The sequence below is a fragment of the Oncorhynchus kisutch genome, linkage group LG8 (genome assembly GCF_002021735.2).
Source record: "Oncorhynchus kisutch isolate 150728-3 linkage group LG8, Okis_V2, whole genome shotgun sequence".
NCBI classification, from domain to species: domain Eukaryota; kingdom Metazoa; phylum Chordata; class Actinopteri; order Salmoniformes; family Salmonidae; genus Oncorhynchus; species Oncorhynchus kisutch.
In genome coordinates this window covers 33669018-33695967 of record NC_034181.2, presented here as the reverse complement: position 1 = coordinate 33695967, position 26950 = coordinate 33669018, and the positions used below count along the sequence as shown (strand labels likewise).

Genomic DNA, 26950 nt, shown 5'->3' with positions numbered 1-26950 from the left:
TGCAGGCTTGATTTGCTCACTATGACAACCTTGTGGAGGAGGGTGGGGGGGGGGGGGGGGGGTGACTTGGAGACCCCTCTGCTTTTAGCCAAGGCACAATAAGCAGAGGCAAGGCTGTCTTAACCTTAATGACATCCCTGTTGTCACTGGGTCAAATCCTTGAATATCAATGAACTGACTTAGTGCCCCCTGCGAAAGTCCTCAAAAGTGACCCGTTCTCATGAGAGCCCCTGCCTTTCCTCTACTGACCGACTCCAGCCACTTAGTTAATTCAGCTCCGAGGCCGATATCCTTAATTGACCTCTTAAGAATCCCCCCTTTTATCAATTTTCGCCTAAAATTACATATCCAAACCTCTGCTTCCATCATCTCAATTCCCAACTTCAGATGAAAAATTGAAAGGAGCTTGATATGCTGTAGTTTCTCTGAACTCTATTCTATTCTTTAAAAACTAAATTAGAGGCTGCTTGTCATGTCAGTTTAGCCCATGCCCTGATATAACGATCAAATGCTAAGTGCTATGTTTTGCATTTCACTCCAATGGGGGCCATTGTTGTATGTATTTGCGAATCCACAAACACTAACATGCAAATGGCATAGTGGTTAGAGCATTGGGCCAGTAACAGAAAGGTTGCTGGATCGAATCCCTGAGCTGTTCTGCCCCTGAGCAAGGCAGTTAACCCACTGTTCTCTGGGCGCTGAAGATGTGGATGTTGATTAAGGCAGCCCCCCACACCTCTCTGATTCAGAGGTTGGGTTAAATGCAGAAGACACGTTGAATGTGTTCAGTTGTGCATCTGACTAGGTATCCCCCTTCCATATGCTGTAGACATTGAGATTTTAGTTGAGTGCACTACATACCTTCACAGAGTGTATACAGTACATACCTTCACAGTGTATGCAGTACATACCTTCACAGAGTGTATACAGTACATACCTTCACAGTGTATACAGTACATACCTTCACAGAGTGTATACAGTACATACCTTCATAGAGTGTATACAGTACATACTTTCACAGAGTGTATACAGTACAGTGGTGTTGTAGAAGCCAGTGGGCATGCCTATTGGCCTCTCTCACTCATTCATGACTGCTGTCATCCAGACAGACTTTAATTGGGCTTGGATTTTCCACTCAGGGCAGATAAATGGGTCCGGACCCCCTCTCTCTGTAGATTACCCACTCCTGCCATCACAGTCATTACCACTATCAGGATCGAGCAATCTGGACCAACCTCAGTGTCCGGGAAACTGAGATCCCTTTCCCAAGCTTTAGCTTGATTATTCAAAAGAACAGATGCACTATCTGGTAGAGACACAGTAAGAAACAAAACAATACAGCCATTTATCAACTCCTCAGCCGTTTTTCTGTGTTGGACTTAAATTGCTTCCAGTCCTGTCACTGCCTGGAGTAAACTACGGAGCGAAACGGGACATTGTTGTCGACCACTGAGGGGTAACACATGTTATGTGTTGTACATGCCAGTTTGAATGAACTACTTTCCTGAGAGAAAAAAGGGATCTCTCCAGGGATACAGGAAGGTTCTGATTGCACCACTTAAAACAATCCCTGTGGACAGAAACACATATGTTGCATGTACCAGACCTGGAAGGTGAAAATTAGAACAGACCAATTACAGTAGGCTATACATTTGTAATGGAGTAAAAATACAGATACTTCACATGGAACTAAACAGGATTTGGCGCACTTATGGTTGTAATCAAAATACAAAGACGAGATGTTATATACAATGACAAGAATATGTTTATTCCTTTGTTTGCTTCTGTTGCTATTCTCTGGATGTCTTCCTGTTCAATTTCAAAAGTATATAGCCTCTTTAACGTGTTTTATATGCTGTGCAATACATACTGTTGTTTTGGAACTGATACAGAATCTAGTTTTGTAAAATGTTGTAGAATGTCTGTATATTTTCTAGTAGTGAGGCCGAGAGCTTTTCCCGAAGTTTAAGTGACAATTGATTGCGTAGATTCCTTTTCTACACTCTGAGCCATCTTTCTTTCTTAAGTTTGTTTAGAGCATCTTTGATCCACAGGCATTTTCTCTCAGTGGTGTTCGTGAGCCTTGTCAGGTCATCCCTCTCGCTATTTTCTGTCCCTATATCTTTCTCATACACGAACACTCACAAATGTACACACGCATACGAACACAAATGCGCAAACATACTGACAGTCTCCTGGTGTGCTTGCTCTCTCCACCCCTGCACCTCTTTCCATCAGTCCTGTCACTGCCATACCAACATCACACACATGCACACACACACAAACGGTATCATAACATTGACAACATTCCAATGCACCAAAGAAAAGGGAGATCCAAAATAGCACCTCCACCACATTCAATATGACTGTGTGTGTGTGTATGTGCATACGTGTCTGTTTGTGTGTGTGAGAGGGAATGCGTTCAAAGACAGGGAACACATCCCCTCCACTGGGCAACAATGGGATTCTTGGAGCTGAAATTCTGATGGGTTTTATTATCTGAACACTTTGCTGTGAGGATTAGGAAGGTGGCAGATTAGAGCGTCACAATCTGGCGCTGCTAAATCACCATGGTAAAAACCCTGCTTGTAGCTAACACCAGACTATTCACCCCCTCACCCCCCTCCATGCACAATCTCCTCTCAACCGTCTTTGTAGATTCAGCCTCGTTTCAGCCATATGGGTGCCATGAGTATTAGTTATACTTCCTTATTTTTGATGCTGCATTTCAGTTTAATATCCCTGTGCCTTTGTGATCATATGAAACAAGCGTGGTGCCATGCCGAGTTAGCCCAGGCCTCATAATGTGGATTGATCTTCCTGTTCAGGCCGGTGAGTCTTGTTATGCTTTAGTAACGGGGAATTATATGATAGTTAAGTCCCTGTTCTGATGTCTGTTACGACAGGAATCCAAATAAATGACAAAGAAGTGGAGGTTGCAGTGTAACATGAAGGCATGAAAAAGGCTAGTGTTTGTGTATTAGAGTAACGTGACGGTATTTGCTGTTGTACTACAAATGGTATGTAAACTTTTTTCTGCTAGTGTTTGCTTTTGCTCAGGTGCAAACTTAACAAAGACACAGAAAACAAAGGAAGCTGTTTGCACTTTGCAGTGGCTGCTTTTAACAGAGGTCTGTCTCAATGAATACTAATCTGCCTGATCTCTAGCTCAGTCATTCGCTCCTAAAAATGCAAATAAACATATTCCGCTCTCTTTCTAACCAAAGCTCCTATCAAACACTTGTCTGATCAGGAGAGGGCCTGAAAGGCACAACATTATGCATTTGCCTTACAGGGAAGGCTTTCAGTGTTGCCAGATTTTTATTAATTACTCTCACCTTCAATAGTCAAGGGGAACATTGCCTCTCCTGCAGCCCAAATGCAAACAGATGTGTGTGTGTGTGTGTGTGTGTGTGTGAACTATTGATGTGGAGAATGGTAATATGATATTGTGCAAAACTATCCTTATTCTACTACCGGCCTTTGTACATACGTCTAGATGTTTATTGATACTATTCTTGCCCCATAGAATGATTTAATACCTGTGGCCTTCCAATGCTTCGTTATACAGTAATCTTTTGATCTCAAGGATTTGAGCCGTGAGGGATGAGAAGGTACTTTCATTACATGCCAAAATACTTTTTTATTTTTTATAGTTTGCTATTCACTGTACTGAATGCTAAATATGATGATGCTGTCAAATTTTTAAATAATTACATGGATCATGTACTTTATTCCATAGGTAAATTGTCAAATTCAGAACTATTGCAAACTCTGACAATTTTGACCTTTCACTTTTATTCTGTAAACTGTTCCTCTTCTTTCCCACCAAAACCAATGGAAGTGCAAGTGTGTGTGTGTGTGTGTGTGATGGGTCTGAGAGAGAGAGGGCCATCACCTACAGAGAGGTTAACCTGGAGAATAGTCCCCTAAGCAAGCTGAGCCTGGACAGCAACACAATTAGACCGAAACAAATCATGAGAAAACAAAAAGATAATTACTTGACACATTGGAAAGAATTAACAAAAAAAAAGAGCAAACTAGAATGTGATTTGGCCTTAAACAGAGAGTAGACAGTGGCAGAATACCTGACCACTGTGACTGACCCAAACTCAAGGACTATGTACAGACTCAGTGAGCATAGTCTTACTATTGAGACAGGCCGCCGTAGGCAGACCTGGCTCTCAAGAGAAGACAGGCTATGTGCTCACTGCCCAACAAAATGAGGTGGAAATTGAGCTGCACTTCCTGACCTCCTGCCAAATGTATGACAGTATTAGAGACATATATTTCCCTCAGATTACACAGACCCACAAAGAATTCAAAAACAAACCCAATTTTGATAAACTCCCATATATATTGGGTGAAATACCACAGTGTACCATCACAGCAGCAAGATTTGTGACCTGTTGCCACAAGAAAAGGGCAACCAGTGAAGAACAAACTCCATTGTAAATACAACCCAGATTTATATTTATTTATTTTCCCTTTTGTACTTCAACTATTTGCACATAATATGACATTTGAAATGTCTTTATTCTTTTGGAGCTTTTGTGAGTGTAATGTTTACTGTTAATTTGTATTGTTTATACTTGCTTTGGCAATGTTAACATATGTTTCATTGTGAGAGTGAGAGTGAGAGTGAGAGTGAGAGAGAGAGAGAGAGAGAGAGAGAGAGAGTGAGAGAGAGAGAGGGGGGGGGGGCTGAGTACTGTACTCCAAACAGACAGGCCTGGACTGGTAAACAGGTGGTGCTGGGGCAGCTGAGGATGAGTAAATGGGGCGTCTTCAGAAAGCCTGATCAAAGGGACACTGGCTTAGCCGCCAGTCAACCAGACAGCCTGATTTATGTCACTGTGTCAGAGCACTTTATGACTGCAAGCAACAGCAGCAACCAATGCACAGGTAGCAAGGCAGGATTCTAGTTCCACCACACCTTCATACACAATGGGAGAAAAGCTATGCAATAAGAGTAGGGGCAAGGAAATAGGAATTGGGTCATCGTTTTTATAGGTGTATGACTATATCTTAACTTGATGTCCTGGTTTTAAGGGATCAGCTGAAGTGATGATGTTACCCTGCTGGTTTTCCCCTCCCTGAATGTGAGTCAGAGACTGACTTCCAGAAGGCCTGTTCTGTCACATTAACTGTATGTTTAAAGCACCCGGCCACACAGACTCTTCCCACTGTGCAAAAACGGGTTAAATCAACGTTTTTTTACGAATCATTTCAACAGAAAAGTTCAATGTGATGACATTGAATCAATGTGGAAAACTGATTGGATTTGCAAAGAGTCATCAGGTAAGTCCCCCAAAAGACTGTTGCTACATTAACTGCTGTAGAGAACTATGCAAGTGTCGTATTAGCAGGACATTTGTTGAGAGGGGGAGTTGCAAGGAAGGGAAGGGTGAGAGAATGAGAGTGTGTGTGTGAGAGGGGCTGTGGGGGATGAGTTGGTCCTTTCAAATCGGGGCCATGGTTGGCTTTAAGATATGGTGATCTGAAGACCCTCAGCCCCAGTCACATGCCGGCTGCCAGATTCCCCACTGGGACAAACAAAACATGGCGTCTACCACACCATCGCTAGGGACAACAACTGGGAAATGAGAGGGGCTATGTGGCACACACATTATATAATGAGACACTCGGCTGATTGGAATGAGACACTTGGCTGATTAAATCATAGCAGTTCCAGACCCAGTTAATAATAAAGCCTTTGCACTGGCAGTGACGCGGAATAACAGGTCTAATCATTTGTGATATAGTGGCTGCAAAACACAAACCTTACCTCAGAAAAACAGTTTCATATCAAAATTCAGAAGCATGTGTAGTTTGTTCCAAAACATTTTGGGCTGACACTACTGTGCCCTTGCTTGCATACTTCAGAGTGTTTCCCTTTGAAAAGAGCAACTGAAGCGTACTTGGAAGAATAAGCCCCAGAGGAGAGGGTGGTAACTGTCATTTATGTTTACAGCCTTGGGGGGGCTGTTATCCAGGTGGCCTCTGTTGAAGCCTTCGAAAACACTCACCTTTTTTTGCAACACAGAGTATCAATAGACACTGCTTGACTTTGATTCAGCTGTGAGTCATGTGCTTTTCACTGTTAAAACAGGTTGGGATGATGCTGGAACTTGAATGCCCTCGGGGGAGAGCACATAGTTTACACTCAACCTGCAACATTATTAGGGTCTGGGAGTTCTCATGCATAAGCCATAAAACCTTAAAGCTTAGATAAAGGTGCACAATGTTCCTTGTTTTTGGTGGTTTCCAAAATGGTCCATTCTGCTATAAACTAATGGAATTGGGGGTAGATGAGCTATATTAGTGTTGTTTCCACTCAAGACTTGACTTGTAGTTGGAAGGGGATGTTCAATTAATTGTTTACAATGTGAGAGCATTGGACTCCCAACCAAATGAGTACGCTACCAGATATATTAGTTTCAGTCAATAGCCTACCATGCTATTGAAAACTAGTCTTAGTCAATATGACAGCCGCCTGAAATCCAGGCCAGATGTGTCTTTAGAAATATCACTATGCCAGGGTGATAAGAGGAGGGTAGATGACAGATATTGTGTATTTTGTTTGCAGTTATAAATCTCTTCTCAAAGCCAAACCCTTCAAACAACCTAATACTGTCCTGAATAACTGTAGGATTATTTCATAACCCCCATCCCTGAAATACACACACATGAAAACACACGTGATTGAATCAGTGGCCTGACAAAAAAAAGCACAAAAACAAAATGACTATCTTTGTGTTATCTCATCTTAACCGCATAGACGTTCATCTATAGGCCTACAAAAGTCTGAGCGGAACTGAAATTAGAGGGGGAAAAATGAAAGCTGTGGACTGATCATCTCAGTAACATAATCAAAGCCTGACTTGAGTGAGTTCTTAGAGTGAGAGGATCATACCAGACGCTTATTTGCACATTTGCGCTCTGAACTTAATCACAAGAAAAAAAGGTACTAAAATCAAAGGCTCTAGATAAAAACATTTTTTACCTGATTAGATGTTGCAAATGGGATGAAAACTGGGAAACAAAAACAAAACAAAAGTAAAAGCCTTTGTTGCTGTATGGAACATGGAAGTGAATACATTTTAATAGGAGTGGAATATAAAAGCCTCACTTTTAGAAATGGTTGACACTACAATAATACAAAAGTGCTTTGTTCGTAATCTCTTTGATGTCATCAAACTTTTTTTCTATTAGTCATCTCTAATAAATGGCCATGGAAGGAGTGGGCTCTGGATTACCCATGATGCCTTCCTTCTCAACAATTACAACAGAAGTGTACAGATGCCATTGTTCTTCCTCCTGTAGGTACTTCACTGAGAGCTCACTCCATTGTAATCAGGTATCAACTGAAGTCAGAGTTTTCACAAGGCTAACTTCAAACACCAATTTGTCTTTCTGTAATTAAATGCATAAATCTCTCAAAAGAGAGAGATAAGTCAAGTGTCAAGCACACACTCGGTGGATGATTGAAATATACCATAACGTTACATCAATGGTTAGTGAGGACTATCTTCAAATGTCCAATGTAATAATTTGTCATACAAATTGAGAAATGTGCTTTTTGTAAACCCAAGGGTGAACTCATTCACACTGCAGATAAACCCCATACAGTTATAATATACAATTCCAGTTTTTAGGACATTAAAACTGGAATGTTTCATTTATTTTTTATAAAATATTAACTTTAAGAAATATATGCAAATGTTCCCCTGTGCTATAAAACAGCAGAGCAAAAACAACAGGAAAACTGTCTGTACAAATTATTACTTTTGCGATGTCTAGTGCTTGTTGATTTATGGAATGAATTTGCTTCACAATAGGCAGTCAATGTGGTCCTGAGCCCTTTTCAACAGCTGCCTTCTCACTTCAGTTCAGTCCAAACATGTATGGCACTGCTTTGACTTCCATTTCAAAGCCACACAACGCAACGCTAAAGGGTCTTGATCTCCCAGACCATTCACTCCCTTTGTCAGTGGATTGACTTACATTGTCTTTAATCTGTTTCTACAATACTCGTGTATTTTTTTGCCATTAAGAAAAACATATATTGCACATTATTCAAGCAACCCAATGACACATCCAAATAGTTACTTCCACTTTCTTTGTCTTGGAAAGAAAAATATTTTTTCTCTCTATCATGTTCTTAAACAGATAAGTGGTTCCAAAAGTAGCAGATATTTTAAACAAAGGCAGTTATTTCTTGTAGCTTGAGATGGATCAAAATAATACTTAAAATAAATATGAACATTGATGTGTCTTTTGTTGGCACTCTGATTATAAAGTCTGTTTTAGGTAAGGGCTTTAGAATGGTTTTGGTTTCGCACGCTGTCTGTGAGAGCGCCAGCTCATACGCATGTCGGAGGGGGCCTGGTAGGCTCATACTTCGTGTTGTGCCCTTTAAGTGCTGGGTGAGGCTTGATGTAAGGCCCACTGCTTGTGAACACACTGGCAGGCTTCCTCCTCGTCCTCTTCTTCAACTTCCTGCTAAACACATTCTGCCACGACTGCAGTGTCTTTGAGGTCCATATCCACATGCCACTCGTGATGCCCACAACTAACAGCATGAAGATCTTAACCATGAATATCTCCACGGCCGGGATGGAGCTCTTCATACCACACTCCTCAGACTCTGCATTGTTCCTGCTGCTGTCAACACACTTCTGCTCCACGGCCAGGCTCCTCCAGTAGTCCATGTTGAGCCTCTCGTAGAAGTAGCAGGCGATAACGCAGGTGGCCGGTACAGTGTAGAGGACTGAGAACACGCCGATCCGCACCATCAGCTTCTCCAGTTTATCCGTGTTCTCCCCCTCCGTCTTCATGACCTTGCGGATGTGGAACAGGGCCACGAAGCCCGACAGCAGGAAGGAGGTGCCGATGATGAGGTAGCAGGAGAGTGGGATGAGCACGAAGCATGTGAGAGCTTTCACGTCCATGCTGCCCACGTAGCACACCCCCGTCAGCTCGTCCCCCGCCACCTTCCTCATCACCAGGATCATGATGGTCTTGACGGCCGGGATGGCCCAGGCTGCCAGGTGGAAGTAGCTGCTGTTGGCCTCAATGGCCTCGTGACCCCACTTCTTCCCTGCAGCCAGGAACCAAGTGAGTGTGAGGATGACCCACCAGAGGGAGCTGGCCATGCCAAAGTAGTAGAGGATGAGGAAGACGATGGTGCAGCCGGTGCTTTCCAGACCCTCCTGAATGATGTACTGGACCCCACTGTCCCGGTCACAGGCGATGTTGTCTGCCCCCACAAACAGACGGATCAGGTAGCCCACAGAGTAAACACAGTAGGACATAGAGAGGAAGATAATGGGCCTCTCAGGGTATTTGAAGCGCTGCGGGTCGATAAGGAAGGTGAGGACAGTGAATGAGCTGGAGACGAAGCAAAGGATGGACCAGATGGCCATCCACACCAGAGAGAACTGCTTATCTCCCTGACTCCAGTACACATCCACTTTGGGGTAGCACTTGGGAGCACAGGACTCACTCTTCTGTACATAGTGGAACTTGCCTGGGTTACTACAGGTCTCCTTGCTCTCCTTGTCCTTCACATGCAGGTCCTGGCCTTTTATGGGCCTCTGAAGCCTGAAGTCAGGTGGCTGAGTGTGTGAGCCTTTTGGGGACTCATCTGAGCCGTTGTTGGGGGCCTCCATGCATAGGTTGTTTGGGTCATTTTTGTTGGGTAGTCTGGAGCAGTCCAGGGAGTCAGGCCAGTGGAAGTTGAACTGCTCCATGATAGGGGAGCACTTTTGCCTGGCCTGCTCACACATCACTCTGCAGGCAGGTATGGGGGTGGACACCTGCTCCGTGCACATGGGTGCATACAGCGAACAGAGAAAAAACTTGAGGTGAGTGTGGCATCCAAACTCTATGAGAGGGACAAACTCATGTATCTTGATGGCTGCCTCATTCTGGTCCTCGTGGCCCATCAGATTGGGCATCCTAGTCATGTTGTAACCAATGTCCTTACACAGGGAGATGACAATCTGTTGACATCTCCCCTCACCTGGCCGGTCTGGGTCTATGGAGCTAATAGCTGAGCAGCCACAACTCAGACAGACCAGCAGCACATTGACAAGGGTCAGTTTGGCAAAGGAATGCATAGTCTCTCCTCTTTGATCCTTTTAGTGGCAAACAATTGAAGATAAAATTCTTAGAATAACGTAGAAGTTGCGTCTCCTAAAGGCAAAGACTACTAAAAACCTTTCTGTAGATTATTTTTTATGAATGAGCCAAGCAGTGGATGAACTCACAATTGTCTACGAAAGACCATAGTTTCTCAGTTTTTACTTGTAATTAATTCCTTTGATTCGAATTTAACTCGAGAGAGAATTCCTAACACGTGTGAATCATTTTCTCGCAAAATAATTTTCGCTTACCATAATGTCCATGCTTGGAAGTGTATACATTTGTTTCAGAATAATCCAACATGTTCAGAGAATAAACGGGTTTGCACTAGTTGTTGTTTCTAGTCCGTCGCACAGTTCATTTTTTCTGTTCGCCTCGATGTTTTTTTTTATTGGATAAAAGTGTTCCGATCCAGACAAACGTTCCAGCGGTCATCAAAGCGCGTTCAGGGACGGTATTCAACCACGTTCAGGACGGATTCCTTCTGCCTCTGTCCTGCAGCACGAGTGGAACCAGTCTGTTAAAACTTCAATGTTTAGGCTACCAATTTAACTAAATTATTCTTCCTTTTGCTCCGCGTTGGGGTTTCGTTGGGGGTATGTGCATACTCACGACAAATCCACGCAAACTGTGTAATAACCTAATAATAACTCAAACAGAGCAGATATCTATTCCTAACTGCACTCCAGAGACAGAGCAAATCAGTTTGGAGTGGTTGGTGGCACCGCTCGTTTGAGTTGGTCTTCGCCACGGTCCTGGGCTAACCTGCCAAAAGATCCGCCTTCAAAGACAGCTACTTTGCATAAGAAAGATGAAAATGACACGGTGATTATTTTCAAATCGTGCGTAACAGCGTGCATGTTATTTTTTTAGAGCTTGTTCGCAGCAATCTACTCATTGGTCATTTAGTCTATTTCCGACTAAAACTTTAGATCCAAAAGTGTCCGAATTTAGCACGTTCCAGCGCAGGTAGTATGCAGACACCAAACGCATCCAAAGACAACCCAACTGGCTCTCTGGTTCTCTTCTATCGAGATATGTTCGTTTCTTTGCCGCAACGGACAATTTTCACGGTCCTTGTATTGTGGGAAAATAGGAATTAGTTGAGAGAACAGTTTTTCTCTCCCAAATTCCCCTTATGTATTCTGTGAGTCGGGTAGTGCATTAAATTGTTGTCAAAAAGTAGGCTAGTGACTAGGCCTATCAATGCCACTCAGAAGCAACAAGTTTTTTTAAAACACTATAAAGGAACCACTCACAATGCTTTTCTCTCTATTTCCAACATAATTGTAGGCTATAGAAATCCCAATTTAATCACATATCAACCTATTCATATTTGCTTCAGGAATAGGGTACATTGTACAGAAAAATCCATATTCATTTTCACAAGGGAATTATGCTCAGAAGGTACTTAGAATGACCTGCATCATTTAGCATAAAGTAGGTTATTAGCACTGACTCAGACATCACATCTATTTATACTTTTCTCCATATAGCCACCACCAGGCATAATATTCCCATTAGTCCTCAAGGATCTCCTCTGCCTTTAATGTCTGCACATGTATGGCCAAGTGCAGTAATATTTCCACTTAACCAGGTAAAGTCTAAAAGCTGCTCACTACCTTCCACTGAATACACATGCTCCATTCTAACCAAATAGGAACATTTTCACAATCTACCACTAAATAATTTACAACTCTTGTTAATTTACCACTCTAATACATTTTACCAGACACTTTTCACAATCCACCAATAAAACATTTGATAAAATACTTTCAAACTAATTATCACACTTATTTAGACCTAGAGTGTTTTTTCTTTAAAAAAACGGTTGAATGTTTCAAGCTTTCCCCCCATGATCAGAATCAACAAATAGGCCTACAGCTTTGACATCATGATTGACTTGAAATCAATCTTCTTTCTGTAAGAACGTACTATCATAACAAATGTCAGATTATTTGCACATTTATTTCACAAACTGATGCTGTTTTATTCTTTAAGTAAAATATGTCTGAAAATCTGTTATATAATAAGCTTCACCACTACCTTTATTAATAAACGCACAATGTTTCAACACACAATGTTTCAATCCTGGTGTTCGCAACCCTTTTATAACCTATGAGAACATTACATTTTAATCTTTCAATTGTGTGTGGGGAGATTATGATGAAAGTAAAACACCTGAAGGAGGAACACTGAGACAAATCCATTTCAGTTTTGTTGGAGATGACTAATCATCTGCATCTGATGCAGTCCTAGCCACGGCAGTAATCCTCTGGTAGTGTCATAGTGGCCTGAGGCAGGCTTAGTGTAGCCTTAGTGTAATTAGCCTGGAGCTAGCCTTGCTAGGCCCATCTGCTAGGCACAATTTGCATCCTGTAGTACAAACTCAAAAAAGTTCTGGGACACTGTAAAGTCCATTGAGAATAAGAGCACTTCCTCCCAGCTGCCCACTGCACTGAGGATAGGAAACACTGTCACCAACGATAAATCCACTATAATTGAGAATTTCCACCTGGCTACCCCTACCCCGGTCAACAGCCCTGCACTCCCCACAGCAACTTGCCCAAGACTCTCCCATTTCTTCTTCACCCAAATCACGAAAGCTGATGCTCTGAAAGAGCTGCAAAATCTGGACCCCTAAAAATCAGCCGGGCTAGACAATCTGGACCCTCTCTTTTCAAAATGATATGCCGAAGTTGTTGCAACCCCTATAACTAGACTGTTCCTCTCTTTCGTATGAGGTTTCTTTCTGAGGTTCCCAAAGATTGGAAAGCTGCCACGGTCATCCCCCTCTTCAAAGGAGGAGACACTCTAGACCCTAACTGCTACAGACCTATATCTATCCTACCCTGCCTTTCTAAGGTCTTTGAAAGCCAAGTTAACAAACAGATTACAGACAATTTCAAATCCCAATCTCTGGTTTCAGAGCTGGTCATGGGTGCACCTCAGCCAATCTCAAGGTCCTAAACGATATCATAACCGCCATCGATAAGAGACATTACTGTGCAGCCATATTCATCGACCGGGCCAAGGCTTTCGACTCTGTCAATCACAACATTCTTATTGGCAGACTCAACAGCCTTGGTTTCTCAAATGACTGCCTCGCCTGGTTCATCAACCACTTCTCTGATAGAGTTCAGTGTGTTAAATCGGAGGGCCTGTTGTCCAGACATCTGGCAGTCTCTATGGGGGTGCCACAGGGTTCAATTCTCGGGCCGACTCTCTTCTCCGTTTACATCAATGATGTCGCTCTTTCTGCTGGTGATTCTCTGATCCACCTCTACGCAGACGACACCATTCTGTATACTTCTGGCCCTTCTTTTGACACTGTGTTAACTAACCTCCAGATGAGCTTCAATGCCATACAACTATCCTTCTGTGGCCTCCAACTGCTCTTAAATGCAAGTAAAACTAAATGCATGTTCTTCAACCAATCACTGTCCGCACCTGCCCTCCGTTCGGCATCACTACTTTGGACGGTTCTGACTTATGTGGACAACTATGTGGACAACTACGAATACCTAGGTGTCTGGCTAACCTGTAAACTCTACTTCCAGACTCATATTAAGCATCTCCAATCAAAAATTAAATGTAGAATCGGCTTCCTATTTCACAACAAAGCATCCTTCGCTCATGCTGCCAAACATAACCTTGTAAAACTGACCATCCTACCAATCCTTGCGGTGTTATTTACAAAATAGCTTCCAACACTCTACTCAACAAATTGGAAGCAGTCTATCACAGTGCCATCCGTTTTGTCACCAAAGCCCCATATACTACCCACCACTGCAAGCTGTATGCTCTCGTATGCTGGCCCTCGCTTCATACTCGTCGCCAAAGCCACTGGCTCCAGGTCATCTACAAGTCTCTGCTAGGTAAAGCCCTGCCTTATCTCAGCTCACTGGTCACCATAGCAGCACCCACCTGTAGTTCGCGCTCCAGCAGGTATATCTCACTGGTCACCGCCAAAGCCAATTCCTCCTTTGGCCGCCTTTCCTTCCAGTTCTCTGCTGCCAATGACTGGAACGAACTGCAAAAATCACTGAAGCTGGAGACTCATATCTCCCTCACTGGCTTTAAGCACCAGCTGTCAGAGCAGCTCACAGATCACTGCACCTTTACACAGCCCATCTGTAAACAGCCCATCCAACTACCTCATCCCCATACTGTATTTATTTATTTATCTTGCTCCTTTGCCCCCCAGTATTTCTACTTGCACATTCATCTTCTGCACATCTACCATTCCAGTGTTTAATTGCTATATTGTAATTTCTTCGCCACCATGGCCTATTTATTGCCTTACCTCCCTTATCTTATATAATTTGCACTCACTGTATATAGACTTTTCTTTTTTCTACTGTATTATTGACTGTAATGCTTGTTTATTCCATGTGTAACTCTGTGTTGTTGTATGTGTTGAACTGCTGTGCTTTATCTTGGCCAGGTCACAGTTGTAAATGAGAACTCGTTCTCAACTAGCCTACCTGGTTAAATAAAGGTGAAATATATATATTTTTTTAATAATCCTCTGGCAGTGTCATAATGGTAATGAGTGGTGTGGGTATGGTATTAGTCTCTTACTTGAATGAGTCCGATGCGAGGGATACTGCTATACTGCTTCTCCGAGACCAAGCCAAATCCCCATCATTTGCGTGAAGAAAAGATGGAAATACAGGGGGCGGAGATCGGGATGCCTTGTGAGAATTCGTTGGCGAGTGGGTAACCCGCCTCTACCATCCGTTCTATTGGTCAAAGTGCAATCACTGGAAAATAAACTGGATGATCTCCATGCGAGACTATCCTTCCAACGGGACATTAAGAACTGTAATATCTTATGTTTCACCGAGTCGTGGCTGAACGATGACACAGATAATATAGAGTTGGCTGGGTTTTCCGTGAATTGGAGGCAAAAACATCTACATCTGGTAAGACGAGGGGTGCGGGTGTGTGTCTATTTTTCAATAACAGCTGGTGCACGATGTCTAATATTAAGGATGTCTCGAGGTATTGCTTGCTTGAGGTAGAGTACCTTATGATAAGTTATAGACCACACTATTTACCAAGAATTGTTTTATCTAACTTTTTTGTAGGCATCTATTTACCACCTCAAACCAATGCTGGCACTAAGACTGCATTCAACGAGCTGTATTAGGCCATAAGCAAACAAGAAAATGCTCATCCAGAAGCGGCGCTGCTAGTGGCTGGGGACTTTCATGCAGGAAAACTTCAAATCTGTTTTACCAAATTTTTACCAGCATGTCACATGTGCAACCAGAGGAAAAAGATCTCTAGACCACCTTTACTCCACACATATAAATGCATACAAATCTCTCTCGCAGTCTATTTGGCAAATCTGACCATAATTCTATCCTCCTGATTGCTGCTTACAAGCAAAAATAAAGCAAAGAGTACCAGTGACTCGCGCAATACGGAAGTGGTTAGATGATGTGGATGCTACGCTACAGGACTGTTTTGCTAGCACAGACAGGAATATGTTCCGGGATTTTTCCGATGGCATTGAGGAGTTTACCACCTCAGTCACCGGCTTCATCAATAAGTGTATCAAAGAAGTCGTCCCCACAGTGACCGTACCTACATATCCCAACCAGAAACCATGGATTACAGGCAACATCCTAGAGCTGCTGCTTTCAAGGAGCAAACCATCAAACAGGCAAAGCGTCAATTCAGGACTAAGATTGAATCCTACTACACCAGCTCTGACGTTTGTCGTATTTGACAGGGCTTGCAAACTATTACAGACTACAAAGGGAAACCCAGCCGCGAGCTGCCCAGTGGTGCGAGACTACCAGACGAGCTAAATGCCTTTTATGCACGCTAAATTGTTCTTCCTTTGCAAGCAACACTGAAGCATGCATGAGAGCATCAACGGTTCCGGACGACTGTGTGATCATGCTCTCCATAGCCATGTGAGCAAGAACTTTAAACAGGTCAACTTTCACAAGGCTGCGAGGCCAGACGGATTACCAGGATGTGTACTCAGAGTATGCCTGGAACAACTGGCAAGTGTCTTCATTGACATTTTCAGCCTCTCCCTGACCTAGTCTGTAATACCTATATGTTTCAAGCAGACCACCATGGTCCCTGTGCCCAAGAAAGCAAAGGTACCGTCCTGTAGCACTCACGTCAGTAGCCAAGAAGTGCTTTGAAAGGCTGGTCATGGCTCACATCAACACCATCATCCTGGAAACCCTAGAACCACTCCAATTTGCATACCGCCCCAACAGATCCACAGATAACACAATCTCAATCGCATTCCACACTGCCATTTCCCACCTGGACAAAAGGAACACTTATGTAAGAATGCTGTTCATTGACTACAGCTCAGCGTTCAAAACCATATTGCCCACAAAGCTCATCACTAAGCTGGGGACTCTTGGACTAAACACCTCCCTCTGCAACTGTATCCTGGACTTCCTGATGGCCACCCCCAGGTGGTAAGGCAACAACACATCTGCCATGCTGATCCTCAACCCTCAGGAGTGCGTGCTTAGTCCCCTCCTGTACTCCCTTTTCACCCAGGACTGCGTGTCCAAGCACGACTCGACCTGATCACCGACAACAACGAAACAGCTTATAGAGAGGAGGTCAGAGACCTGGCAGTATGGTGTCAGGACAACAACCTCTACCTCAACATGAGCAAGACATAGGAGCTGATCGTGGACTACAGGAAAAGGAGGGATGAGCACCCCCCCATTCACATCGACAGGGCTAATGGAGTGGGTCGAGAGTTTCAAGTTCCTTGGTGTCCACATCACCGACAAACTATCATCATATATAAACACCAAGTCAGTCTTCAAGAGGGCACGACAATATCTGTTCCCCCTCGGGAGACTGAAAATATTTGGCATGCGTCTCCAGATCCTCAAAAGGTTCTACAGCTGCACCATCGACAGCATCCTAACCAGTTGCTTCACCGCCTGGTATGGCAACTGCTCGGCATCCAACCTTAAGGCACTGACCAGTACTGCCCAGTACATCACTGGGGCCAAGCTTCCCCCCATCCAGGATCTATATACTAAGCAGTGTCAGAGTTAGGCCCCCCCCAAAATTGGCAAAGACTCCAGTCACCCAAGTCATTGACTGTTCTCTCTGCTACCGCACAGCAAGCGGGACCGGAGCACCAAGTTTCCTTAACAACTTCTACCCTTAAGCGATAAGACTGCTGAACAATTAATCAAATGGCCACTGTCAATATGTCTCTGTTTCTAGTGATTATGAAGTTAATGTAGACTATTATACAACAGGTGGGTCTAATCCTGATTTGCTAAAACCGCATTACAGCCGGTGCCTATAACACAAGTTAGCACCGGCTAAATCTATGACATTAATATGCCTTTTTACTCTGTTCCATCTGACTGCGCAATCCACTGTTGTCAAGACCCGGTTACGAACTTGGGTCTCCGGTGTGAGAAACAGTCACTTAGCAAACTGAGCCACTAATAGTCTGCAGAACCCAGAAGATGAGGCAGACACAGCAGTACTTGAGACTGTGTTTTAATAAAGTAAAAAGGAAAGTTCTTCAGGCAAAAATATAAATCCACAACGTCAAAAGTAATTCCAAGAGAAAAAGGTAATCCTCCAAGTCAAAAGGTAAATCCACAAGGTTGTAGGTACAGCAGGAAAAAAGCCTCAAAAGATAATCAAAAATAAATAAACGAGAACAAAAACAGAGTACCACAAGAGAGTCCAACTGGAGCAACAAATGTTCACAGCATCGCTGGGGCTGGGTGCTAACATTCAAACACAGAGCAAAGAACTGAGGAAAACTAAGGGTTTAAATACAATCAAGGGAAAGGAGGCACAGGTGCAAATAATAACTGGAAACAAGGGAAAACAAAAGGGTCAAAAAGCACAATGGGGGCATCTAGTGGCCAAAACCGGAACAATCCTGGCCAAATCCTGACAACTGTCTCATCAGCCCAGCCAAGCAATTTATAAAACTTGATCTCCACTATAAAAGCATCTGGACGTTATCTCACATTTCTTTCAGACTAACATTTAGTTTTCAACAGTGGAGATTTGTACAAGCCTTGCTGTCTGTCTCTCCGACATTTGCAACATTGTTTCAATATTCAAATTCGATCTCCAGCTGTCCCCTAGTAATGAACGAGTTGGGAGGAGACAGACAGGCAGCGTTTCTCATTCAGTCTAAATCATGAATCAGCTGGCATAATGTTTATGGATATATACAAAGAAATCTCAATTGAAAAAAGGTCAAATGAAACGAAGTTTGAAGTGTATATCACTTCAGTTTGAAGTGATATGTGTTAGCTGTGTTGTTAGCTATCTCCTATGAACAATAGTGTCCTGACAAGAGAGCACATTTTCTATGCCAGGCGAAGTCACGCTTCATTAGCTCATTGTTCTAGATGTATCCAAATAAATGTCACTAGAAAACAGCTTCAACAAATGCAAATGCAACTACTGTTGTTATTCTGGTAGCACTGTTTGACGTGACTGTAAGTTAGCCGTTGTTGACTACCTAGCAACCAAGGGATAAGAATAAAAAGACTGAATGAATGGGTTGCGTCTCTGGCAACCGAACCGATAGAACGAACGACCAGCCAGCTTGGGTAGCAACCCTAGATTTGTGTCGGGACTATATCTTGTGGAAGGATGAAATAGTATGAATAAAATCATCAAACTAACGTTTTTAATGAAAATATGTCAATATTTGTTTTTATATATTGGTAAACTGTTGTATAGAATGTGATATAGATAATGCCCTTGAAGCCGATGTTTGAAGGATATATTGACACAGTTTGCCGGACCTCGTCTCGGGCCTAACAACACCCATGCCAATATATCCTCCAAACACTGACTTCTCAGGCATTATCACCTAATTGATCTCTGTCTGTGATAATAATGAGGGGGGAGGTTATGATGAGAATGGATGGAACAATATTAGCTTTTTATTATCTCAACACCAGTTTTCAAACCCACTGAAATGACGACATGCCATCCAGTATGGCATGTAACTGTATATGACAGAAAATCCGTGCCAGTTGGATTTACCCTTTAATCCTTAGCCTCTTATGCTGATTATGACTATTCTACTATGACATTGCTGCAGGTTTGGGAGAGGGGTTTGCTACTGTGGTGATATGGACCTCAAAGTGAACCACATAGTAGCCTGGCTCCATGGCTGAGGCGAGGGCCTTTGTAGCATGGTGGATTGGGAGGTAGAGGAGCAGGATATGGAGGGCCCCTCCACAGTGTCTGTGAAACCAGATCCCTCATAGCTCAACTCACATTATCTAAAGACATTAAAGTCTTCAGTTGTGAGATGTATACCCTCGTCTGTCCATGATTTCCACCAAGGGTAAAATCACGGATCACAAGTAAACAGGGAATCTTTTAGTACATTTTTACTAGAGTCACCAAAGTGCTTTTTAAAATATTTCAGAATGTGTTTGAGCAAGATGACAAATGTGGCACCAGCGTACCTAAATGGTTTAGCATTGCATATCTCACTGGTGCACAATGTCCAGAAGGACCAGGAAGATAAATACAGGTTATGAATACACTCTGGACACAATACTCTTTCTTATATGTGCCACATACGTGCAGGTTAGCGGTTTCTACTCATCTAACTACAGTTACTACATTTACCTGTGTCTCACATCTGAGCACTTCCTCCTCTTCTTAACACATGTAAATCTGTAAGACTTTTATTTAATACCTTCTCTGTCACAATGACTCTTGCAGGGACAACAGCTGACATGCCTGATCAGTCACTCTCATTCAGAATGACTTTTACTGTGTAACTGATGCTTAAAAAGATGACATCTTTAATGTGGAGAGATTTATTTGATAGCATTGTATAGCATTCCCAGGTCCATAGCAATTGGGTTCTCCATTTACTGATCATCTGGTGTTCAGAAAACACAGTCTGACATATTTTTTAAGCAGACATCTATCCTCATTACGTGTCTGGCTTTTTTAATGAAACATACAACAAGATAACATTGTCACATAGTCTAATAAGAATACACAGTCTACTGGGTTGTTGTAATTCAGGCATCTTTGTTCTTGCTCTCTTCTTTCTTCTAGTTCTCCCCTTCTCTTTCATGATTGTTTTGCTGGTCATGATGATATCACTTTGAAAATGAGAAGAAAAGGGCAGGAATCAGTGTGCAATCTTTAGCATCTGTAGCTTCTGTAGCTACTACTGTCTCTTTTATGTATTTTTCCTGTCCACCTCCCCCCTCCTCTTCATATATTCACCCCTGCCCCAGTACACACACACGCACGCACGCACACACACACACACACACACACACACACACACACACACACACACACACACACACACACACACACACACACACACACACACACACACACACACACACACACATCTCGTCTTTCCAACCACAACAACTATAAAGCAAGCAGTACATTGCAGTTCCATCTCTGAGAAATCAGCAACTGTGAGATAATTCTGTAACTAATAAAGTGAAAGGGGCCCTTTGATGGCTGGAGCTGAAAAGATATTTTATTTTTTGTGTGTGGGATTTGAGATGTGCGATTCTATGGAGCTGGCTCCCCTGCTGCTAGGCTCTGGCTAGAAGCTGGCCCCCCTCTGGCTAATGTTATGGAGAATCGGAGGAATTTTATGGCTGTCTTTTCCCTCAGCCCCCTTTTTTCTTTTGTTCCCCTTTGAAGAATGACTTTAGACATTTTATTTACATATTTAACCATGGATGAAAGAAACACAGGGTGAAAAAAGAAAGCTCATTGGGTCCTTGTGGGAATTTTGATACGTTTAAATGAATGGAAATCTTATTAGCTATTTTATAAAATAATTTAAGTTAATGTTTTTGGTTTATGAAGTCTCAAATATCTGCCTTAATTACTTGTGCTTAAGTTGCAGCCCAGTCTGTTACAACATGTGAGGTTTGTCATGGGAGAGAGAGGGGGATGTTTTAGACATGTTTTGTATTGTTGGCAGAGCTGAAAGGGCATGTTGATTAAACGTACGGGTGGGGTCGGGGTATAATCTTCTTAACCAAGGGCCTCTCCTCATTCATGGCCCACAATAAGAAGAAACAACACTCTGTTGGAATTGAGACTATTTATCCAGATGCCCTGCACATTGTTCAGGGCTCCTGTTCTCCCTCACGATCACATGCATTTATTTAGCATTAGATTTTAGTTAATTTTGCTCCTATTATCAAATGTAACCTTTATTTTAACTAGGCAAGTCAGTTAACAACAAATTCTTATTTACAATGCAGCCTACTGGGGAACAGTGGGTTTGCTGCCTTGCTCAGGGGAAGAAGACAGATGTTTACATTGTCAGCTCTGGGATTTGATCCAGCAACCTTTTGGTTACTGGGACCATGCTCTAACCACTAGGCTATATTATGCCAATGAGGCTCAGGTGTTTGTAAACTAAATGGCCATAATTTTTTGGGGTCAGTCATAAGTAATAACGAACTTAATTCAGAAAAAGTTTATTCAGAAAATGTGGTCAAATATTGCTTCTCTCCGACCCAGAGTGTGTAATGGGAAAGAGATGAAGGAATGACAACAGAAATGTAGAGGAATATAGATGGTAGAGTATTGAGTGAGACTCCATAACTGTCTGCAAGAATAATGCCCTGAAACACTTTCTTTCCTATTTGAAATGCAAGGGCTTTAATAAGAGCATCAGTTTTAGTAAAGGGTCAGACGTTTTGAGGAAATGCATATGAATCCGGTAATTCATTATTTAAGAGCCCTGCAAAACATCAAAGCCGACAGTATTCTTTACACATATGGTTTTAATAGTTCAATAAAAATGAATTATTAATGAGTGCTAATTTGTCCCACTTCCTCTTCACGCAGCTCCAAGAAAGTATATCTCAGTCACAAGCAGCTATCCTTATATATAGGCTATTGTAGTGGCGCAGTGGTGTCGTGGATACAGTGAGTCAAACAGCCCATAGTGGAAACCCAACCCGCTCGTGGTATGTATCCACTGTGTTAGTGGTTGATTAAATGGAGCTAATAAGGGCACCTCACTGCTAGTGTTTATAGTGTGGATTAGTAGGGAGATGATGATGACGCATATGTCCACACAACAGGGAAAGTGTCACCCGCCCTGCAATAAACACAGTTGTGTAATTCATTATGTTTGTTATGCATCAGATCCACTAACATCTGAGGCTCTTTGAATATGCCAATATTAGTTTAGTCGTTTGTTCTTACATCACCCTCCTTTCAAGTGGTCGCCATTTAACAGTCATATGAGGAAGAGGGGAAGACGTCCCCTTTGAGTTTGCTCACCAGCTCCAGACTGAGCACTGAACCAAAACAGTTACAGTCAACTGCTTGCAAAACACATTTTTGTTGGATAAGTCATTTTGGATCCGATGGGAATCTGTGATGCTAAAATTTGTTTGCTATTTAACAGCTTTTCTCTGAACACAGAGGTTCAACATACGCAACCATTTACATTGAAACAGGTTCCCCGGGACAAAATGTGTAGCCTATCAGCCAATTAATATAGTCGATTTACTTGCACGTGACAGAACGCTAAATAGTTTCTGGTCCCATCATATAACATGGCACACGTCAGCCCTATGCTGATGTGCACAAATTCTTCATCAGTCTATCAAATATTTTAGAATTTATGTCCTTTTAATGGCATTACTTAAAATAGGTCAACCCTTGCCACCAGATATTTTAAACCTACAAATTCAAGGTTTACTTTTATTCTGTTGGTCGGTGGACCAGTGACCACTGTTTGAAAAGCTGTGGCTAGCGATCAATCGTTGATAAATGAACAATCAAACTACCCGGTTTGGCGGTGGTTCGGCACTGCTGTGCTGTGACTGGGTCAGAGACGGTAGGAGATAGTGATGGAGAAGAAAGTGAAGCAAGTATGGAGCACAGTGGTACAAATAAAGGAGGGCGTAAGAAAGAGAAAAAAGAAAGCAGGGGAGAAAGGGAGTAGGGGTTTGAAGGGGAGCGAGAGATCTATGGAGGCAGAGAGGAGGCAGAAAAGGATGTTTGAGGAGAGCAACATAGTGTCCAACACAAGCGGCAGTTCGGAGGTAGAAAGTGCCGAGGAAGGGCAAGATGAGACGTGAGGAGAGCATGGAGGTGAGGAGGAGCATGGAGGTGAGGAGGAGCATGGAGGTGAGGAGGAGCATGGAGGTGAGGAGAGCATGGAGGTGAGGAGGAGCATGGAGGTGAGGAGGAGCGTGGAGGTGAGGAGGAGCATGGAGGTGAGGAGGAGCATGGAGGTGAGGAGGAGCATGGAGGTGAGGAGAGCATGGAGGTGAGGAGGAGCATGGAGGTGAGGAGAGCATGGAGGTGAGGAGGAGCATGGAGGTGAGGAGAGCATGGAGGTGAGGAGAGCATGGAGGTGAGGAGGAGCATGGAGGTGAGGAGAGCATGGAGGTGAGGAGGAGCAGAAAGTGATTCTGAAGTTTAGGGAGAAAAGGGGAGTTGGGGCGATGAGTCTGATAAACTTGGCGGCTGTGATAAAAGAGTTGATTGGGGACGTTGTCAATGCTAAGTGTTAAGAGATGGGAACTTGTTGGTGTTCTGTAAGGACATGGCGCAGAGGGAAAAAGCTCTCAGAGTGACGCAAATAGGGAAGTGTAAGGTGGTGTCGAGCAGCTGGACTGATCAAGCAGGGAAGCAGTGGATTAAAGGGGTGACAATAGGAGTGCTTGTGAGTGTTAGCACTAAAGAGGTAAGGGACAATTTGAGGAGGCGTTCTAGTGGATGTTCAAAGACTGCAAGCAACAAGGGGTGGAGTTATGGTAGATAGTCTGTCTATTCTGTTACACTTCAAGGACAGGGTACTGCCAAATAAAGTCATTATTATGTGAGGGCTTATGTACCAAAGCCTTTAAGATGTTATAACTGCCAGAGATTTGGGCATGTGGCAACAGCCTGTAAAGAGAAAAAGAGGTGTGCCAGGTGTGGAGGGGAGCGTGAGTATGGGAAGTGTGGGGATGTTGTACAACCAAAGTGCTGCAGCTGTGGGGGTGCTCATAGTGTGGCAAGTAGTGGGTGTGAGGCTATGAAGCAGGCAGTGGAGGTGCAACAAGTGAGAGTGGAGAGAAGGGTGTCATATGCTGAGGCAGTGAGGGTGGTCCAGGTCTAGGGAGATACAGGTTCAAGAGAGAGATGGGTAGGAGCATCTAGACCAGAGATTACGGGGCAGGATTGAGGCAATATGGTATACATAGATAAAAAGAAAACTGGTGACGTTCATAGCAGGAGCTATCAATAGCACTGCTAAAGTAGAGTCTAAAACAGAGAGGAATCAGCTAATAGTGAAAGCTGCTGGGAGACATCTGAGTGTGACAGGGTTGACATGGGAAGAGGTTTGAGGGTAGAGTCATGTATTACTAGATCTTAGTTATGGTGGTAGTAACACAATGGAATGCTCGAAGCCTGTTGGCTAATGGGCAGGAATTCAAGCAGTTCATTGTAGATATGCAAGCTAAGCCTGATGTGATTTGTGTGCAGGAAACATGGCTCAAACCAAACGTGGAGTTTATCATCCAGAGATATGTAGTGGTTCGTAGGGACAGAGATGTAGGTGGAGGGGGGGATGTGCCACCTTCATAAAGCAAGAACTTCCCTACAGGATGCTAGGCAGAGGTATTGAACAGGAATATGTGGTGGTGGAGGGGTGCTAGTGGTAGTGAACTACTTTAATCCTTGTCAGATATTGGACCTGGAGAGGGTGGAGGGGAGGATAGAAGTAGATAATGTGGTGTGGGGATTGTAATGCCCACAACATGCTCTGTCTACAGTAGGGAGTGATCATTACCTCATAGTATGCACAGTAAGCCGAAGGGAGAAGAATGTGCCAGTGTATGTGGATGTGGATGTGGATGGAGTTGGCAGGTGGGTGTTTGGAAGTGCAAAGTGGGATCAGTTTGAGGAGCTGAGTGAGCACGTGATGGCTCAGGTGGATATGAGAGGGGATGTGGATTGTATGAATAACTGGTTGAGAACAGCGTTAGTGGGGGCAGCTACTGAGGCTATACCTAAGAGTTCAGGGAGGAGGAGGAGGAAAGCAGTCCCATAGTGGACGGAGGAGTGTGGGGAAATGGTGAGGAGTAGGAACAGGGCATTTAGAGTACTGAAGAGGACACATAACTTCCAACATCTGATTCAGTATAAGCAGGCCCAGGCCCCGGTGAGGAGAGCTATCCGTTAGGCAAAGAGGTCATGTTGGCGTCGGTTCTGTGACTCCATTGGAAGGGCGACACCTGCGGGAGAAGTGTGGGGGATGATTAAGAGGATGAGTGGGGTCAGAAGGGAGTGGGATTATCCAATGTTGACGAGTGGGATGGATTTGGCAGTACCAGATGAGGAGAAGCAGAGATGATGGCCAAAAGCGTTTGTCGAAGTGCAAAGCTCGGCAAATTTGTCAGAGCAGGGGCAGAGGGGGAGAGAGAGAACGAGAGAGGAGCATCCTGGAGTGCTGGATAGGAGGGAGGATGTAAATGATGGGTTGAATATACCATTTACCATGGCAGAGGTAGAAAGGGCAATAAATAATGCTGGGTTAACCTCAACTGGGAGAGATGAGGTGTGCTATGTTATCTTGGCCCATCTTGGTGATGAGGCACTGGATAAGATGTTGGTGTTGTACAACACAGTGTGGGAGGAGGGGAAACTTCCAGGCAGTTGGAAGGAAGCAGTAGTGGTACCAATCTGGAAGCCAGGGAAGGACCCAACGAGGCCAACAAGCTATAGGCCAATAGCTTTTACATCACATGTACAGTAGCAAGAAAAAGTATGTAAGATTATGGAATGCATGATTACGGAGAGGCTATCTTACTTCCTGGAGTGCAGGGGGCTAGTATCGCCGCATCAGAGTGCGTTCAGGAAGGGAAGGGGAACTATGGACCCAGTGCTCTGCTTAGAAGCAGATGTCAGGAAGGCTCAGGTGAACAAGGAGACTGTTGTAGCTGTCTTTTTTGATGTGGAGAAGGCGTGATATGATGTGTAAGGAGGGATTGTTAATCAAGCTTGATATTATGGGGGTAGTTGGAAGAACATACAACTGGATAAAGGATTTCCTGTTTGGAACGTCTATCCAGGCGTGGGTGGCAGGCAGCAACTTGGTGGATAACGGTACACCCCAGAGGAGCGTGTTTAGTTCTCTGTTGTTCTCAATCATGATCAATGTCGTTTACTCTCAGGTACAGTCAGATATTGCCGGATATGGGGCGGCAGGTAGCCTAGTGGTTAGAGCGTTCCACTGACTGCCTAGGAACCCACTGTTCCTAGGCAGTCATTGTAAATAAGAATTTGTTCTTAATTAACTTGCCTAGTTAAAAAAAGGTTTTTAAAAATTATAATAATATTGGGAGGTTGTTATTTGCAGATGATGGGGCCTTATGGAAGAGGGGAAGATGATGTGGTAGAGCAGTGGGCATTCATGTGGGGATTCAGATTCTCTGTAGAAAACTCAGACAGTGTTCTTTACCAGGAGGAAGGTGGGAGGTGAAGTACGCTTGAGGTTATATGGGGAAAAACTTGGAGAGGTTGGGGGCCTTCAGGTCCCTTGGGGATTTTACAGGCATGCTGGGAACATGAGCGAGGACAGAACACAAGCTTTGGGTGGATAATACCCAGGTGAAGGAGATGGGACTGTATGGAAGGGAGTTAAGTCCAAGGGTAGCTATTCCTGTAAACCCACCATAGATACTCCCGCCTCCAGTAGTTAATCTAGAAACGTTGGACAGACTACAGAAAGATAGAGTGGATGTTGAACCATCTGATTTGTTTAAGCGATGTCTGGATACTGTGT

At 43.5% G+C, this 26950-nt stretch overlaps 1 protein-coding gene and 1 long non-coding RNA gene across 2 annotated transcripts in view; one reads left to right on the top strand and one right to left on the bottom strand.

Annotated features, from left to right (window-relative positions):
* The first annotated feature begins 2746 nt into the window (after positions 1-2746).
* Positions 2747-26950, top strand: part of LOC116374832 (uncharacterized) — a 47720-nt gene continuing 23516 nt past the window's right edge. The window contains exon 1 of the long non-coding RNA XR_004210788.1: positions 2747-2832. This is a non-coding gene — a long non-coding RNA (uncharacterized LOC116374832). The remainder of the gene's footprint in view (positions 2833-26950) is intronic.
* Positions 7182-10946, bottom strand: LOC109895830 (frizzled-10-B). The gene has a single exon (XM_020489849.2). It carries the CDS (start codon positions 10122-10124, stop codon positions 8367-8369), a length of 1758 nt encoding a protein of 585 aa, XP_020345438.1. The 5' UTR covers positions 10125-10946; the 3' UTR covers positions 7182-8366.

What these genes read in the sequence shown, in the direction of transcription:
- LOC109895830 (XM_020489849.2), bottom strand. Translation starts at nt 10,124, where the DNA reads ATGCATTCCTTTGCCAAACTGACCCTTGTCAATGTGCTGCTGGTCTGT.